The following is a 13,978-nucleotide window of genomic DNA, read 5'->3' on the forward strand; positions in this document are numbered from 1 at the left end:
GCCGCGATGGCGCGCGCGGGGACGCGATGGCTCCTCGCGCCGCCGCTGCTGCTGCTGCTGTGCTTCGCGAATGAAGCCGCGGGCGGCGTCGACGAGGGCGCGTCCTCGGACGCCGCGCTCGTCGCCGCGCGCTACGGCGGGACGCACGTCGGCGGGAAGGTGTACGTGCACGACCTTCTCCCCGCGCGCGGGCCCGCGTTCGGGGGCTCCGAGGTGACGATATACGGTGAGAACGCACCCCGTCCGTCGTCGCGAATCGTTCCTCGCCTCGCGCGTCATCATTTCATTCGTCTCTTGTTGAATTCTCTCCGTCCGCCCCACCCACCATCTGACGCGCGCGCGCCCCTCCATCGTCTCCCTCGCAGGCGCCGGGTTCACGACGAACATGGCGTGCCAGTTTGGCCCGCACACGGTCCGCGCGCACGCGGTCTCCCCAATCGGCGACAGGATGCTGTGCGTCACGCCGCCGTACGGACGACCGGGAGGCGGATTCACCGCGGTCGGGCTCACGATATCCTCCCTCGACGCACAGCTGTACTCCTCCGCCGACGCCGACGCCGCGCGCGGCCGCGCGGTCGTCTCCCCGCGCGGCGCACAGGGGTTCGAATATACGCCGACGTGGATCACGCGCGCGGCGCGGCCGTCCGAGAGCGACGCGAACGGCGGCGCGGTCTTGACCGTCGTCGGCGCGCATCTCCAAACCGCGGGCGCGTGCGCGTTCGGCGCCGACGTCGCGGGCGGCGTCCGGCTCGCGGGGCGCGCGGCGACGCACGTGGTGTCGTCCGCGCTGATACGGTGCGAGGTCCCGAAGCGAGAGGTCGGCGACGGGTCGCTGACGCTCGCGTCGGAGACGCCGGAGGAGGACGCGGCGCGGCGCGCGCGCGGGTGGGGAGCGCCCGCGCTCGCGGCGTCGCCGACGCCGTACGATCCGGAGGACGAGGTCCCCGGGCTCGCGCTCACCGCCGTGCGCGTGCCGGTCGTCAGCGACGTGACCGTCGGCGACGCGAGCGACGGCGGCGGCGCGGCGACGATCACGATGTGGGGCGCCGGGTTCGACGTGGGCGGGTCGTCGCGCGCGGCGGCGACGGGCGCGGCGGCGGCGGCGGCGGCGAGCGAAGACGACGCGGACGCGGAGACGGAGACGAGGGCTCCGCCGAGGAGAAACGCGGGCGGGTGCCGCGTCGGGACGACGTGGGTCGCGGCCGCGACTACTTCCAGGGTGCACGCGTCGTGCGTCATCCCGTGGAGGGCTCCGAGCGCGGTGCGCGTGCCGGTGGCGTATCACGACATGCGCGACCACGCGACGGGCGGCGCGGTCGTCTCGAGCTCGAGCGGCGAGAACGCGTTCACGTTCAACCCGCAGTCCGCGCCGCACGCGCTCGCGCTCGTGCCGTCCGCGGCGCCGACGGACGGTGACACCATCGTGTACGTGTTCGGCGAGCTCGGGATGGGCGGGGGAGGCGTCAACGGCGCCGGCGTCGCGTCGCGATCGTTTCAATGCGACGGCGGCGGCGGCGGCGGCGGCGACGGCGCGACGTCGTCTTCGTCGTCGATCGTTCAGCTCGCGGCGTGGACGTTCGCGTGCTACGCGTCCCCGCGCGGCCCAGGCTTCGTCGCCGCGCCGAGGGCGTCGTCCGCTCTCGCGCAGACGCCGAACGCGGCGACGGACGCGGTGTTCGCGTACGCGCGAGCCCCGGTCGTGCGTCGGCTGTCCCCCGCGGAGGGCGGCGGCGTCGGCGGCGAGCCGATTTGGATCTCCGGCGCGGATCTCCACCTCGTCGGCGACACGCGCTCGCCGTCCAGCGTGCTCTGCCTCGTGGACGACCGCGTCGCCGTCCCCGCGCGCGTGGTCTCCTCCGCGCTCGCGTCGTGCGAGCGCCCGAGGAGCGCGTCCACCGGCGGCGGCGGATCAGGCGGCGAGACGCGGTCGGTTCGATACGAGCTCGGCTCGCACGCGATTGGGTTTTCGCGCGGCGGTCGGGCGTTCGACGCGTGGCCTCCGTCGATGACCGTGACCGGCGTGGAACCGCGCGCGATCGCGAGCGGCGGCGGGACCGCGGTGACGTTGCGAGGGAAGCACTTCGCGTCCTCCCCGGGCGCGGCGGCGTGCCGGTTCGGCAGCGTCGGCCCGGTGGCGGCGTCGACGTCGGCGGCGGACGCGTTGACGTGCGTCTCTCCGGCGGCGGCGCTTTCGGCGCGCGGCGCGCTTCGCGTGTACGGGCCCGTCGCCGGCGGCGTCGTGGGGGTAGAAGGGCACGGCGTGCACGTGATAAGAGACGGCGGCGACGTCGTCGTGGGCGGCGTCGGCGTCTTCCCCGCGCGCGCGTCCTCCGCGGGCGCCGCGGGGGAAGAGGCGGACGCCGCCGCGGACGCGGAGGAGGACGCGTCGTCGACCGCGGCGGCGACCGGCGGCGAGGATAACAACGGCCGAGGGTCCGTCGCGGGCGCGGAGCTGCGGGCGTACGCGACCGGCGCGACGTCTCCACTCGAGTGGCTCGCTGGGAAAGGTAACGTTCGAACGTGGTGCGTTTTCGACGCGTCGCAATCCGTCGGCGGCGCGTCGGCGGCGCCGGCGTACGCCGCGACCGGCGGCGCCGGCGGCGTCGCGTGCCGCGCCCCGCTCGGTCCTCCCGGGTTCGCCGCGCTGCGAATCGTCGCCCTCGGTGGCTCGGAGACGACCACGCCGACGCACGTGGAGTTCGCGCAGCACCCGGTCGTGCAACGACTGTACGGTCCGCACCCCGGGGAGCCGTCGCTCGTCGTCGGGTCGCCCGCGGTGATGGACGTCGTCGGCGGCGGTTTTTTCCACGGCCTCTCGTGCGCGTGGAACGGCGTCGCGCGCGCGCCCGCGAACGTCGTGTCCTCCGCCGCCGCGCGGTGCGAGTGGAGCGGCGTCGGCGTCGGCGTCGGCGTCGGCGCGGAAGTCGTGGTGTTGGGGCTCGCGGCCGGGAACCTCGGCGCGTCCGGCGCGTTCGACGGACCCGTCGCGGCGACGCGGAAAACCCCCGCCGTCGTCGCCGCGATCGCGCCGTCGACGACGCTCACGCGCGGCGGAACCTCGATCCTCTTCTCCGGCCACGGGTTCGTCACCGCGACCGAGGGTTGGTGTCACATCGGCACGATCGGCCCGATCGCGGCGACGCGCGTGGGCGTGGACGGGACGCGGTGCGTCGCCCCCGCGCGCGCGGCTGGCTCGACGCGCGTCGCCGTCGCCGGCGCGGTGGCCTCGAGCGACATCTCGCTGACGTACGTCTCCGGCGGCGGCGACGACGCCAGCGCGGACGGACGACGAAACGTCGTCGACGTCCTCCCCTCGCGAGTCAGCGCGGAGGGCGGCGTCGCGAGCGGCGAGGGCGTCGCCGCGTACGCGGACGACGGCGCGCTCGCGGCGGCGTGCGTCCTCTTCGGCGGCGGCGGCGGCGGCGACGACGACGCCACGACCGCCGCCTCGGACGCCCCCGACGCGGTCTCGACGCCGGGGCGGACGTGGTGCGGCGCGCTGCCGCCCGCGCCCGCGGGGTTCACCGTCCTCGCGCTGACGACGACGTTCGCGCTCGCGAAGGACGCGGCGAGGGCGAAGAATCGGTGGCCGTCGCGCGCGGACGCCGCCGCGGCGGGCGAGATCGAGATCGTCGCGTCGCCGTCCGTCTCGTCGCTGATGCCTCGAGACGCGATCGCGGGCGTGGACGAGGTCTTGACCCTGCACGGCGCGAACATGCGGCGCGGGGACGGAGCGTGGTGCGCGTTCGGCGACGGCGCGGCGACGGCGGCGAGGGCGTTGTCCTCCGCGGTGACGACGTGCGAGCTCCCGCCGCCGCCGGCGTCGCGGTCCGTCGCCGCGGCGTCCGCGCAGCTCGCGCCGGTCCGTCGCCGCGTGGATCTCACTCCGACGCGACGCGCGGGCGCGTCGACGCCGTGCACGGACGCGGACGTCGGCGCGGGCGCGTCGTGCGTCGCGTTCAAGCACTACCGCTCCCCCGGGGAGGCGTCGTCGGCGGCGCCGGCGTCGATTCCGAGCGACGGCGGCGTCGACGTCGCGCTTCGCGGCAGGTCCTTCCCGGACGCCCCCAAGCTCGGATGCAGGTTCGGGTCCGTCGGCCCGATCGCCGCGGCGTGGGAGAACTCGGAACGGATCGCGTGCGTCGCGCCGGGGATGGCGCCGCGCGTCGGCGTCCGCGTCGGCGTCGTCGTCGGCGGCGCCGCGCCGTCGGTGACGGTCAGGTCGCGTCTCGTCGCGGACGCGGCGGTTCCCGGCGTCTCGCGAAGAGACCCTCGCGGCGCGAGCGTGGAGTTGCGGTACCGGTACGCCTCCCCCGCGGGCGTCGGCGTCGCGGAGCGCGACGAGGCGATGACGTGCCGGATGGCCGTCTCCGGCGCGGCGTCGAAGGCGGTCGCCGCGACGACGACGACGACGACGACGAGCGGCGACGGCGGCTTTTTCGGCGCGCGTTGCGTCGTCCCTCCCAACCCGACCGGGGACGGCTTCGACGTCGTCGCCATCGCGTTCGCCGCGGAAGCGACCGGCGTCGTCGTGGACGCCGCGGGCGGCGTGACGTTCGAGTACGTCGAGGACGCGCCCGCGGTGAGCGCGCAGCCGTCGAGCGCGTCCGCGGAGGGCGGCGGCGTCGTCTTCGTCGTCAGCGTTCCCGGCGGCGCGCGGGGGTTCGCGCTCGGCGCTGACCGCGGCGACGGCGCGCGGCGCGCGAGGTGCGTCTTCGGCGGCGCGACGACGGACGCGCGAATTCACTCGTCCGCGCTCGCGTCGTGCGAGACCCCACACAGAGCGACCGAGGGCGTGGCGCCGTTCGACGTCGTCGTCGGGGAAGCGGTCTCGGGCGGCGACGCCGTCGGGTCGTTCGCGCACGCGCCGCCCGCGATCGTCGCGGACGTTTTCCCGGCGGCGACGGATTGGTTGTCCGGCGCCGTGCTGACGCTCACCGGGCGAGGATTCACCGCGGACGGCGGCCTGGGCTGTCGCGTCGGGACCGTGTACGCGATCGCGATGCAGTGGGTCAGCGCGGGCGAGGCGCGGTGCGCGACGCCCGCGCACGCGGGCGCGAGGACGTCTGCGATATCCGTCGCGTCGTCCGTCGCGGAGCCGCCGCCGTCGCTCGGTCGGCCGCTCGCGGTGCGATTCACCGTCAGCGCGGAGCTCATGGACCCGCGCGGGAGGCCCGGCGGGAGGTCGATCGAGGTGGCGCGGCGCGCGACGAACGACGCGAACGCCGCCGCGAGGGCGTCGCTTCGATCGACGTCGCCGCCGGCGACGGCGAGCCGCGCGCCAGCGTCTCTCCTCGGCCGCGAGCTCCCGTCCGACGCTGACGCGCGCCGATGCTGGTGCGTCTTCGGCGACGCGCTCGCGTCGACGATCGTTCCCGTGTCGTCCGCGGTGGCGCGGTGCGCGGAGTCGCCGGACGGGGCATCCGCGATCGGCGGCCGGGCCGGCGAGGCGACGTCCGTGCGCGTGGGGTGCGGCGGCGGCGGCGGCGGCGACGCGGGGTGGCTGACGCTCGGCGTCTCGCGGCTTCCGCTGACGCTGACCTCTCCGACCGTGCGCGCGGTTCGACCGGGTCGAGTCCCCGCGATCGGCGGCGTCGCCGCGACGTTCACCGGGTCGGGGTTCTACCCCTCCGACGGCGGAAGCGGCGCCGCCACCGGCGCCGGCGCGGACGGAGACGGCGAGGACGCCGCCGCCGGCGCCGGCGCGTTTTTTTCCTTCGCGTGTCGCTTCGGCGCGATCGGTCCGGTCGCCGCGCGGCACCTCTCCCCTCGCGAGGTCTCCTGCGCGACCCCCGCGACGATGGGCGGACGATGGATAAACGTCGGCGTCGCCCCCGACGCCGCGGTCGCGGAGACCGCGTGGGGCGGCGACGGCGTCCAGGTGTACGTCGACGACGCGTTGACGCGGTCCGCGCTCGATCAATCCTCCGCGGCGAGCGCCGCGAGTTTCCCACCCGGCGGGAGCGCGCGCGGCGGCGTCGCGTTCGAGCTCCTCCACGTCGCGCGAGGGTCGCCCCCCGGCTCGGGCTCCGACGCCGCGGCGCGCGTTCCGCCGCGGTTCGTGTTCGGGGACGCGAGCTCGAGCGCCGTGCTCGGCGCGTGGCGCGGCGACGCCGCCGCCGCCGTCGTCGCCGCGCGGTGCGTCACCCCTCGTCGGTTCGCGAGCGGCGGGTTCGAGGCGGTGCGCGTGTCGATCGACCTCGGCGGCGCGGTTCGCGCGTTCGCGGCCGCCGCGACGCAGTTCCACGTCCACGCGGACCCGCGCGTTTTGAGCGTGTTCCCGCGCCTGTCGTGGGGCGCGGAGGTCGTGCACGTGTCGGGCGAGCACCTCCGTCCCGGCGGCGGCGCGCCGTCCACCGCGTGCGTCTTCGGCGGCGGCGCGTCGCCGTCGCGCGCGGTGTCGTCCACGCTCATCACGTGCGAGGTCGCCGCGGGGGTCGAAGGCGGCGGCGCGAAGGCGGCGAGCGCGAAGAAAGTGGCCGCGAGCGCGGGCGCGTCGCGCGAGGAAGACGCTTCCGCGGTCGCCGTCGCGGCGGCGGCGTCGTCGTCGGCGACGGCGGTGCGGCCCGTGGGCGTCTGCCCGCCCGGGTCCGAGTGCGACGACGACGGCGCCGGCGACGACTCGCTGTGGTTTCAGTCCGTCGCGCCCGTGGAGCCGATCGAGTCCGACGTCGCGCTCGGGTGGACGGACGGCGGGACGTTGACGCGGTTGGCGCTCACGGCGCCGATTCGCGCGGAGTGGCTCGAGTGTCGATTCGGAACGACGATCGTGCCGTCGCGGCCCGCGAGCGCGTGGGAGGATCCGCTCGCGCAGTTTTACGGCGTCGAGGGCGCGCTCGTGCGGCCGAGTCGGAAGATGGACATCGAGTGCGTGTCCCCGGGGCACGCCGCGGGGAAGGTGCCGATCGAGGTGGCGTTGGGGAGGAGTAAGGTCCCGAGCGCGAGGGGCGCGGTGAGCTTCAAGTACATCTAGTAGCTCGGCGGACGACGATGACGGCGATCGACCAGGGAGGAAGATTTCGTTCGCGCGCGCGCAGCCGACGACGACGACGGAGCGAGGCGGCGCGGTCGCGATGATAGATAGCGATACACGATGGAGTACTAGTCAGACGCTCCAACGCGCGCCCGCGGTCGCTTCCCATCCCCGGCGGTTCCGCGTCGAACCGTCACAGGTCAGCGACGTGGCGAAAAACGTCGAGAGGAAAAACGTCGACGTGTTCGCTTCTGCGACTCGCATTTTGTGTTTGGCGCCGAAAAACCCCTATGGGCAATTAGTCGTAAAAAACTGCCCTTGCCAGGTGGCACTTCCGACGGCTCCACGTCGCTCGCGTTTTCGCTTTTCCGCCGGTTCGACGCGTTTTCCCCGACACTCCGTCCACGCGCTCACGCACGCACGCACGCATCAAAACATCAACAACATCACAATGGCCTCCATGACCTTCTCCCCCCTCGCGCTCTCCTCCCGCGTCGCGCCCCGCGTCGCGGGCCGCGCCGCCGCGAAGGCGTCCAAGGCGTCCTTCCGCGTGAAGGCGTCCATGGACGAATCCATGCCCGCGGAAGCGCAGGCGGTCGCCGCGCCCGCGCCGGTCTCCAAGTTCGAGGCGTTCAAGAACACCATGTCCTTCGGCGCGTGGGCGCCGGAGACGATCAACGGCCGCGTCGCGCAGATCGCCTTCGTCGCCGGCCTCGGCGCGGAGCTCTCCACCGGGGAGTCGTTCACGTCCCAGTTCGCGGCGCACACCGGCGCGATCGCCTTCGCCTCCGGCCTCATCACCCTCGCGTCCTTCATGCCCAGCATGCAGAACGCGGACGGCTACAAGGCTGACCCCGCGACGCTCAAGCCGGGCAAGCCCTGGACGATCGACGCGGAGAAGGCGAACGGCCGCGGCGCGATGATCGGCCTCGTCTCCATGCTCGTCCTCGAGAAGGTGATCGGCGGCCCGATCACCGGCCTCTTCGGCGGCGCGTCCGATTCCTTCGGCAACGCGGACCAGTTCTACGACGACTCCTTCAAGGCCCAGGTCGAGGTTCCGGTCGCGATGCCCGCGGCGTCCTCCTTCGCGGACTTCGACGCCCCGGTCGCGGCGGCGGCCCCCGCGGTCGTCGTCGAGGACGCCGCCGCCGTCGACGCGGTTGTCGCGTACGAGGCGGCTGTCGTCGCCGAGCCGGTGCGCGTCGAGGGCGCGGTGGTCGAGGAGGTCGAGGCCGCGGCGATGGAGCTCGGGCGCGAGGTGTCCGCGGCGCAGGACGCCGCCGCGGACGCGGTCGCCGTGGAGATGTAATTCTCGTATTATTTCGCGAGAGCTTCGTTTCGCTGCAGAAGCTCTCGCTCTGGCGCGCGCTACTAAGTAGGACAAACTAGACATTTTTTGTGAATCTACGCATTCCTTCATCTTTCATCAATCCAGAAACTAGTTATCGATGGTCTACACACTCTACTCGTCACAACGCGCGCATCCCCGCGAAACGCACGCGTCGCTGCATCGCCCACTGCGCCACCGCACACGCCATCGAGACGCACGCGAGCGCGCGCGCCGCCCGAACGTCCGCGGCGACGAACGTCAGCGCGTTCAGCGGCGCGAGCATCGCGAGCGCGCCGCCGGAGACGCGTTGGAAATTCCACAGATAACGCGCCAACGTCCCGACGCACGGCGTCGCGCACGCCGTCAGCGCGACGTTCCTCAGCGCGTACGGCGCGCGACGCGTCGTCATCATCGGCAGCGGAATCATCGACCCGCGGAGCGGCCCGCGCGCCGCTCGAACCATCGCGGACGCGCACAGCGACACCGCGGTCGCGACCAGCGGCGGGACGTACCGCTTGCGACCGCCGCGGAGCGTCTCGAAGAAGAAGCCGTCCTCGTGGAGGAGGAGGAGGATCGGCGCGAGCGCGATGGTCGCCGACTCCGCGTCGGTTCGCGAACCGATGCGTCGCGTCAACGACGCGCTCGCGAGGTACGCGACGACGGTCGCGACGTTCCCGAGGACAGGCATCCACGCCAGGTTGGACGACGAGAGCGCGCGGTGCGCGAGCGACGCCGCCGCTGACGCGCTTCTTCGCGCGCGATACGGCGAGGAGAACCCCGCCGCGGCCGCGGATGCGCCGTCGCTCTTCCCCGTCACCGCGGTCCCTCTCGACGCGCCGCGCATGACGCCGCCGGGGCCGGGGCCGGGGCGCGCGCGGTCGACGCGACGGTTCGGATCGCGAACCGACGCACCGCGCGATATCCCGCTCACCTTGAGCTTCAGCGCGAACGCGATCTGCAGCGACAGCCCGGCGAGGACGCTCGCGACGCCCGCCCTCGCGTCCTCCATCCTCGCCCTCTCGTGCGCGCTCTCGTGCCCGCCGCCGCCGCCAAAACTGCCGCCTCCCTCCCCACCAAACCCACCGCCGGTCATCCCCGGGTGCTGCGACGCGTACGCGGCCGCGAGGCACGCGAGGTACGCGCCGAAGACGAGCGGCAGCCACCGCGGGGCGCCGCCGGACGGCGCGTGCACGAACGCGACGAAGACCCCCGCGAGCGCGCACGCCGTCGCGATCGACGTCCGAAGCGGCACGTCCGACCCGGGGAAGTGCTCCACGGCGAGGTAGACCCCGCCCGCGGCGCCCGCGGCGGCGGAGAGGACGAAGCGCGCCTCGGCTCCGCCCGCGCCGGAAGCGAGGCCTCGCGAGGGCGGCGACGACGCGACGAACGACGCGACGAGAATCGTGAAGATCAGGAGCCAGCACGGCCATCCCGCGCGCGCGCCGATTCGCGTGCCGTACACGTTCGCGTCGTCCGGCTCCGCGTCCGGGACGTGCGCTTCGTCGTACCAGAACCCGATCTCGCCCTTCCACGGCATCGGCGGTTTCAGCGCGCACAGGAGGACGCCCGCGGTGGTCGTCAGCGTCACCGCTCTCGCGGCGACGCGCGAGCGCGAAAAGTGCGCCCTCGCGAGCGGCGCGTTGCCGATCCCCGCGCACGCGAGGAGGCCGCCGAACAGGACCGCGTCCGACGGGCGGTGGCCCGTGATCGCGAAGACGACGTCGAACGCCGCGAACCGCGCGTGTATCAGCGCTAAGACTAAGAACGCCGCGTGCGCGAGGCCGCGCGCGGGGGACATCCGGCGGTTTCGCGGTTTCGCGCCCCCGCCGCCTCCGACTCCGGGGTCGACGACGTGCGGCGACGACGCCGCGAGCGCGACGAGCACGCACGGCACGAGCGCGCGGTCGCCCGGGATCATCGCGATCGCGAGCTTCCCCGCGTACACGCACTTCATGAGCCACCCCGTCGTGTCCGTGACGGTCCCTCGCGCTTTCAACTTTTCGCTCAACGCGACGCCGAGCGCGGACGTCGCGACGACGAGGTACGGAGGATACATCGGCTCGCCGTCCTCTAAAACCTCCGCGTACAACGCTTCTTCGCAGCGCGCGAACACGAGCGCGTGCACGCACAGCAGCGTCCCGATCGAGGACGCGCGCGCGCCGCACGCGGCCATCCCCGGCGCCGCGAGCGCGACCAGAAGCGAGAAGAGGAGAAAAAAACACAGCTCGGACATCGGCGCGCCGTCGACGGCGACGTCCAGGTCCCAGAAGTTACGCCGCAAGAACCAGTGCGCGCAGACGCCCGCGCCAGCCACGAACACGAACCCGCTTCTCGCGTCGCGCGACGTCGCGAAGCTCGCGCCGTGCCACCCGCTCGCGGCCGCGAACGGACACGTCCACGGCGGCGCGCCGACGGCGACGACGCCGGCGACGCCGGCGATGGCGCACGCCGCCGCCGCGGCTCTCGTCGGGACGCCACCGCGCTCGCCCAACGCGCCGCTCGCGGCGGCGACGCACGCGCCGAGGCCGCCGTACAGCGCGACCGTCACGAGGACGTAGCTCCACGGCGCTGGGACGCGGACGTACTCGCCGAAGCCGTGGAAGACGACGCGGCTCTCCGCCGAGCCGACGAAGACGGCCAACGCCGCCGCCGCGATTCGCGTCCTCGCCTTCGAGTTCGACCGCGCGACGCCGGTTCGATCCCCCCCCCCGCCGCCGCCGTCCGCCCACCACGTCCCGCCCGCGGGCGCGCACGCGCACGCGAAGACGACCGGGAACGAGAGCAGCGCGCAGACGGCGCTCCAGTGCTCGGCGATGGCGCCGGCGTCGACGCCGCCGACGATGGCGTCGCGTCCGCCGCTCGTGAAACCGCCGGGGAACATCGTCGGCGCGTGCGTGCGCGCGTACGCCGCGGGCGGGACGAGCAGGAACAGCAGGAAGTGGATCATCGCGTCGCGCGGGCGCAGGATGCATGTTGTCGCGTTAGTCGCGCGCGCGTCCGACGCCGACGCCGATGCGGGGGTCGCGGAGGTCGCCGCGGCGGCGGTACAGCTGGCGCCGCGAAGCACGCGAAACGACGACGGCGTCGGAAGCGAGAACGCGCGGTATAACGCCGCGAACGCCGCGGAGGCGTAGAACGGCGCGCTCGCCGCGCCGAAGGACGCGGACGCGACCCACGTCAGCATCGGCCCGCACACGCTCGGCGCGAGCGCGAAGAGGAGCTTCTCGGACGCGAGCGCGACGCCCGGGTGCGAGATCTGCACCCAGCGAAACTGCAGCGTGATCCACAGCCCGCACAGGAAGAGCGTCGCGCCCGCGTTCACCACGAGCATCGTCGCGACCGCGTCGGAGCGCGCCGGGGTGAAGAAGACGTCGCCGGAGATGAGCGACGCGAGGTACGCGCCCGCGAGCGCGCACCACGTCGTCGCGAGCGCGCCCTCGGGCATCTTCAGGACGTCCAAGACGTACGCGATCATCACGCCCGCGAGGAGCGTCCCCGCGACGAGCGATCCGCCCGCGCCCGCGAGCATGAACACCGCGGGGAGGAGCGCGCACGCGACGCGCGCGTTGTGGCGGAACGTCCCGATCCTGTACCCGACGCCGCCGCCGACGGCGGCGCTCGGGTGCGTCATGCCCGCCCGGCGGAGCGCGAGCGGCACTGACGAGGACGGTGCCGATCTGCCGACGAGACCTGAAGCGGGCTCTGTTGTCACTTTTTTCGAGAGAGCCGTTGAAATCTCGCGCCCCCCGCTCCGCCCCGCGCCACAACGCAACGCACGTCGCGCACGATGACGCGCGCGGGGGTCGCACCGGAAGAGCACGTGTTCGTCACGACCGTGACGACGATCACGGAGGACGTCGCGGATGGGATATACTGTCAGCGCATGGCGCTGGACGCGCGCAAATGCCGCGGCGCGTGGCTCAGCTTTTGCGATTTTTTGTTCAACGTGTTGAAGAACAACAAGGGCGTGTCCATGCCCGGCCTCGGGTCGTTCGCCATCGGGCAGTGCGTGGACGCGCTCAGCGGCAGCATGCAAACGTCGCGCGCGCCGGTGTTCGTCTTGAGCGAGAGGTTCAAATCCGTCCCGCAGCACAAGTCGCGGTTCTACCTCAAGACGCCCGCGACGTATCAACGAATCAACTCGCTGGCGCTCGCGAGGCGATGTAAGATGCACAAGTCCGCGCTGACGCACGTGCTGAAGGAAATCTTCGCCGCGATCGCGGCGTGCGTGCGCGAGGGCGAGCCCGTGGACATCGACTTCACGTTCGCGCGCTTATCCAACGTGAACGGCCCGATCGAGATGCGATTCAACCAGAGCTTCCTGAACGACTACGGCATCGACGCCGACGAGCACCCGCCGTCGACGCGGCACCACTTCCTTCCCATACACCCGAAGCACGAGCTCACGAAGAAGGTCACGACCACGACCCCGGAGATCGAGCGCATCATCGCGAAGAAAGAAGCCCTGAAGGCGCTCAGGGCGGCCAAGGCGAACCCGCACAACACGAGCCTGTCCATCGCGGGCAGAAACGCGCTCGCCGGGGAGGACGGCGACGCGCTCGACGCCGCCACCGCGGGGGTGAAGCCCGCGTCCGTTACCGCGGACGCGGTGATCAGGTCCGCGGTAACGGACGCGGGGAAGACGTTCATGAAGATTTGCTCCAAGCACGACCGCCTCGGCAGCGGCGCGGTGGGGAGGCTCGTCATCGAGCGCATCTTAAACGGCCCGGAGTGCTCCGGACTCATCGCCGACCTCAGCGCGAAGGCGGTGTTCGACGCGATGAACGACAACGCGGGCGGGAGACTGAAGCGGTTCGTGTACTACAAACCGCTCCTGGCGACGTTAGAGGCGGCGAGGGAGACCGCGAGCGCGCTGTGGCCGTCGCTGCCGGAGTCGGCGTGGAACGAAGAGGAGGTGGCGGCGATCGAGGAGGAAAAAGCGGAAGCCGCCGCGCTCGCCGCCGACGCGGAGATCGACGCGGAGATCGAGAACGCGATAAACACGATGAAGTTCGCGGACCTCCCGCCGCGGCCGAAGACCGCGGGCGCGGCGGCGGTGGCGAGCGGCGTCCCCGAGGGCGCGGAGAGCATCGCGGACCTGGTGAGCACGATGGGCGTGCACACGAGAGGGTTGGACCGCGTCGAGATTTCGAAATTCAACCGCCAGTACGGCCCAGCGCTCAGCTCGTTCCGACGCGGCAGCGCCGGGGAGGTCACGCCGAAGGTGACGAACAACCGCGCGATGGAGCTGTCGTTCAAACCCAAGGGCGCGGTGAACCCGCTCGGGGCGTTTCTGCAGTCGCAGATGGACCAGAAGGCGGCGGCGGAGAGGGCGGAGAAGGCGGCGACGAAGGCGCTCGCCGACGCGCTCGTCGCGGACGCGAAGGCGTCCATCGCCGCGGAGGAGGCGACGACGAGGCAGAAGAACGAGAAGATCGCGAGCGATCTGTTGTCGGGGTGGGAGATGCAGCTCACGGCGCGGAACACGATAAAGAAGAACCTGGACACGCTGGAGAGGTCGTGGCCGTTCGGACCGGCGCACGTGAAGCCGTCGACGCCGCTGTACTTTGAGAGCAGCAGGCGGTGACGGACGCGGTGTACATAACTTACCGTACTGTAGTAGTCTGTTGTCTAAGAAACGTGCGTGCGTGCGACGAGTGTCGTTCATGTGTTAA

General features: G+C 72.7%; 4 protein-coding genes across 4 annotated transcripts; 3 read left to right on the forward strand and 1 right to left on the reverse strand.

The window, feature by feature from the left end:
* Nucleotides 1-6: 6 nt before the first annotated feature.
* On the forward strand, nucleotides 7-7,224 carry MICPUCDRAFT_60763 (uncharacterized protein; the record flags this gene model as incomplete). Its single annotated transcript, XM_003060923.1, has 2 exons — nucleotides 7-310; nucleotides 366-7,224. The coding sequence occupies 2 exons, from the start codon at nucleotides 7-9 to the stop codon at nucleotides 6,971-6,973; spliced, it is 6,912 nt and encodes a 2,303-aa protein (XP_003060969.1). The 3' UTR covers nucleotides 6,974-7,224.
* Nucleotides 7,225-7,424: 200 nt separating this feature from the next.
* CBR/ELIP3 (early light induced protein-like 5, chloroplast precursor) lies at nucleotides 7,425-8,282 on the forward strand (the record flags this gene model as incomplete). The annotated part of the gene is made up of 1 exon (XM_003060924.1): nucleotides 7,425-8,282. One exon carries the CDS (start codon nucleotides 7,425-7,427, stop codon nucleotides 8,280-8,282), a length of 858 nt encoding a protein of 285 aa, XP_003060970.1.
* Nucleotides 8,283-8,442: 160 nt separating this feature from the next.
* MICPUCDRAFT_60765 (uncharacterized protein) lies at nucleotides 8,443-11,934 on the reverse strand (the record flags this gene model as incomplete). Its single annotated transcript, XM_003061190.1, has 1 exon — nucleotides 8,443-11,934. The coding sequence occupies one exon, from the start codon at nucleotides 11,932-11,934 to the stop codon at nucleotides 8,443-8,445; it is 3,492 nt and encodes a 1,163-aa protein (XP_003061236.1).
* A 143-nt stretch (nucleotides 11,935-12,077) lies between these two features.
* On the forward strand, nucleotides 12,078-13,890 carry MICPUCDRAFT_48103 (uncharacterized protein; the record flags this gene model as incomplete). The annotated part of the gene is made up of 1 exon (XM_003060925.1): nucleotides 12,078-13,890. Exon 1 carries the CDS (start codon nucleotides 12,091-12,093, stop codon nucleotides 13,888-13,890), a length of 1,800 nt encoding a protein of 599 aa, XP_003060971.1. The 5' UTR covers nucleotides 12,078-12,090.
* Nucleotides 13,891-13,978: the final 88 nt, after the last annotated feature.

Source organism: Micromonas pusilla, assembly GCF_000151265.4.
Source record: "Micromonas pusilla CCMP1545 genomic scaffold MICPUCscaffold_9, whole genome shotgun sequence".
NCBI lineage: Eukaryota > Viridiplantae > Chlorophyta > Mamiellophyceae > Mamiellales > Mamiellaceae > Micromonas > Micromonas pusilla.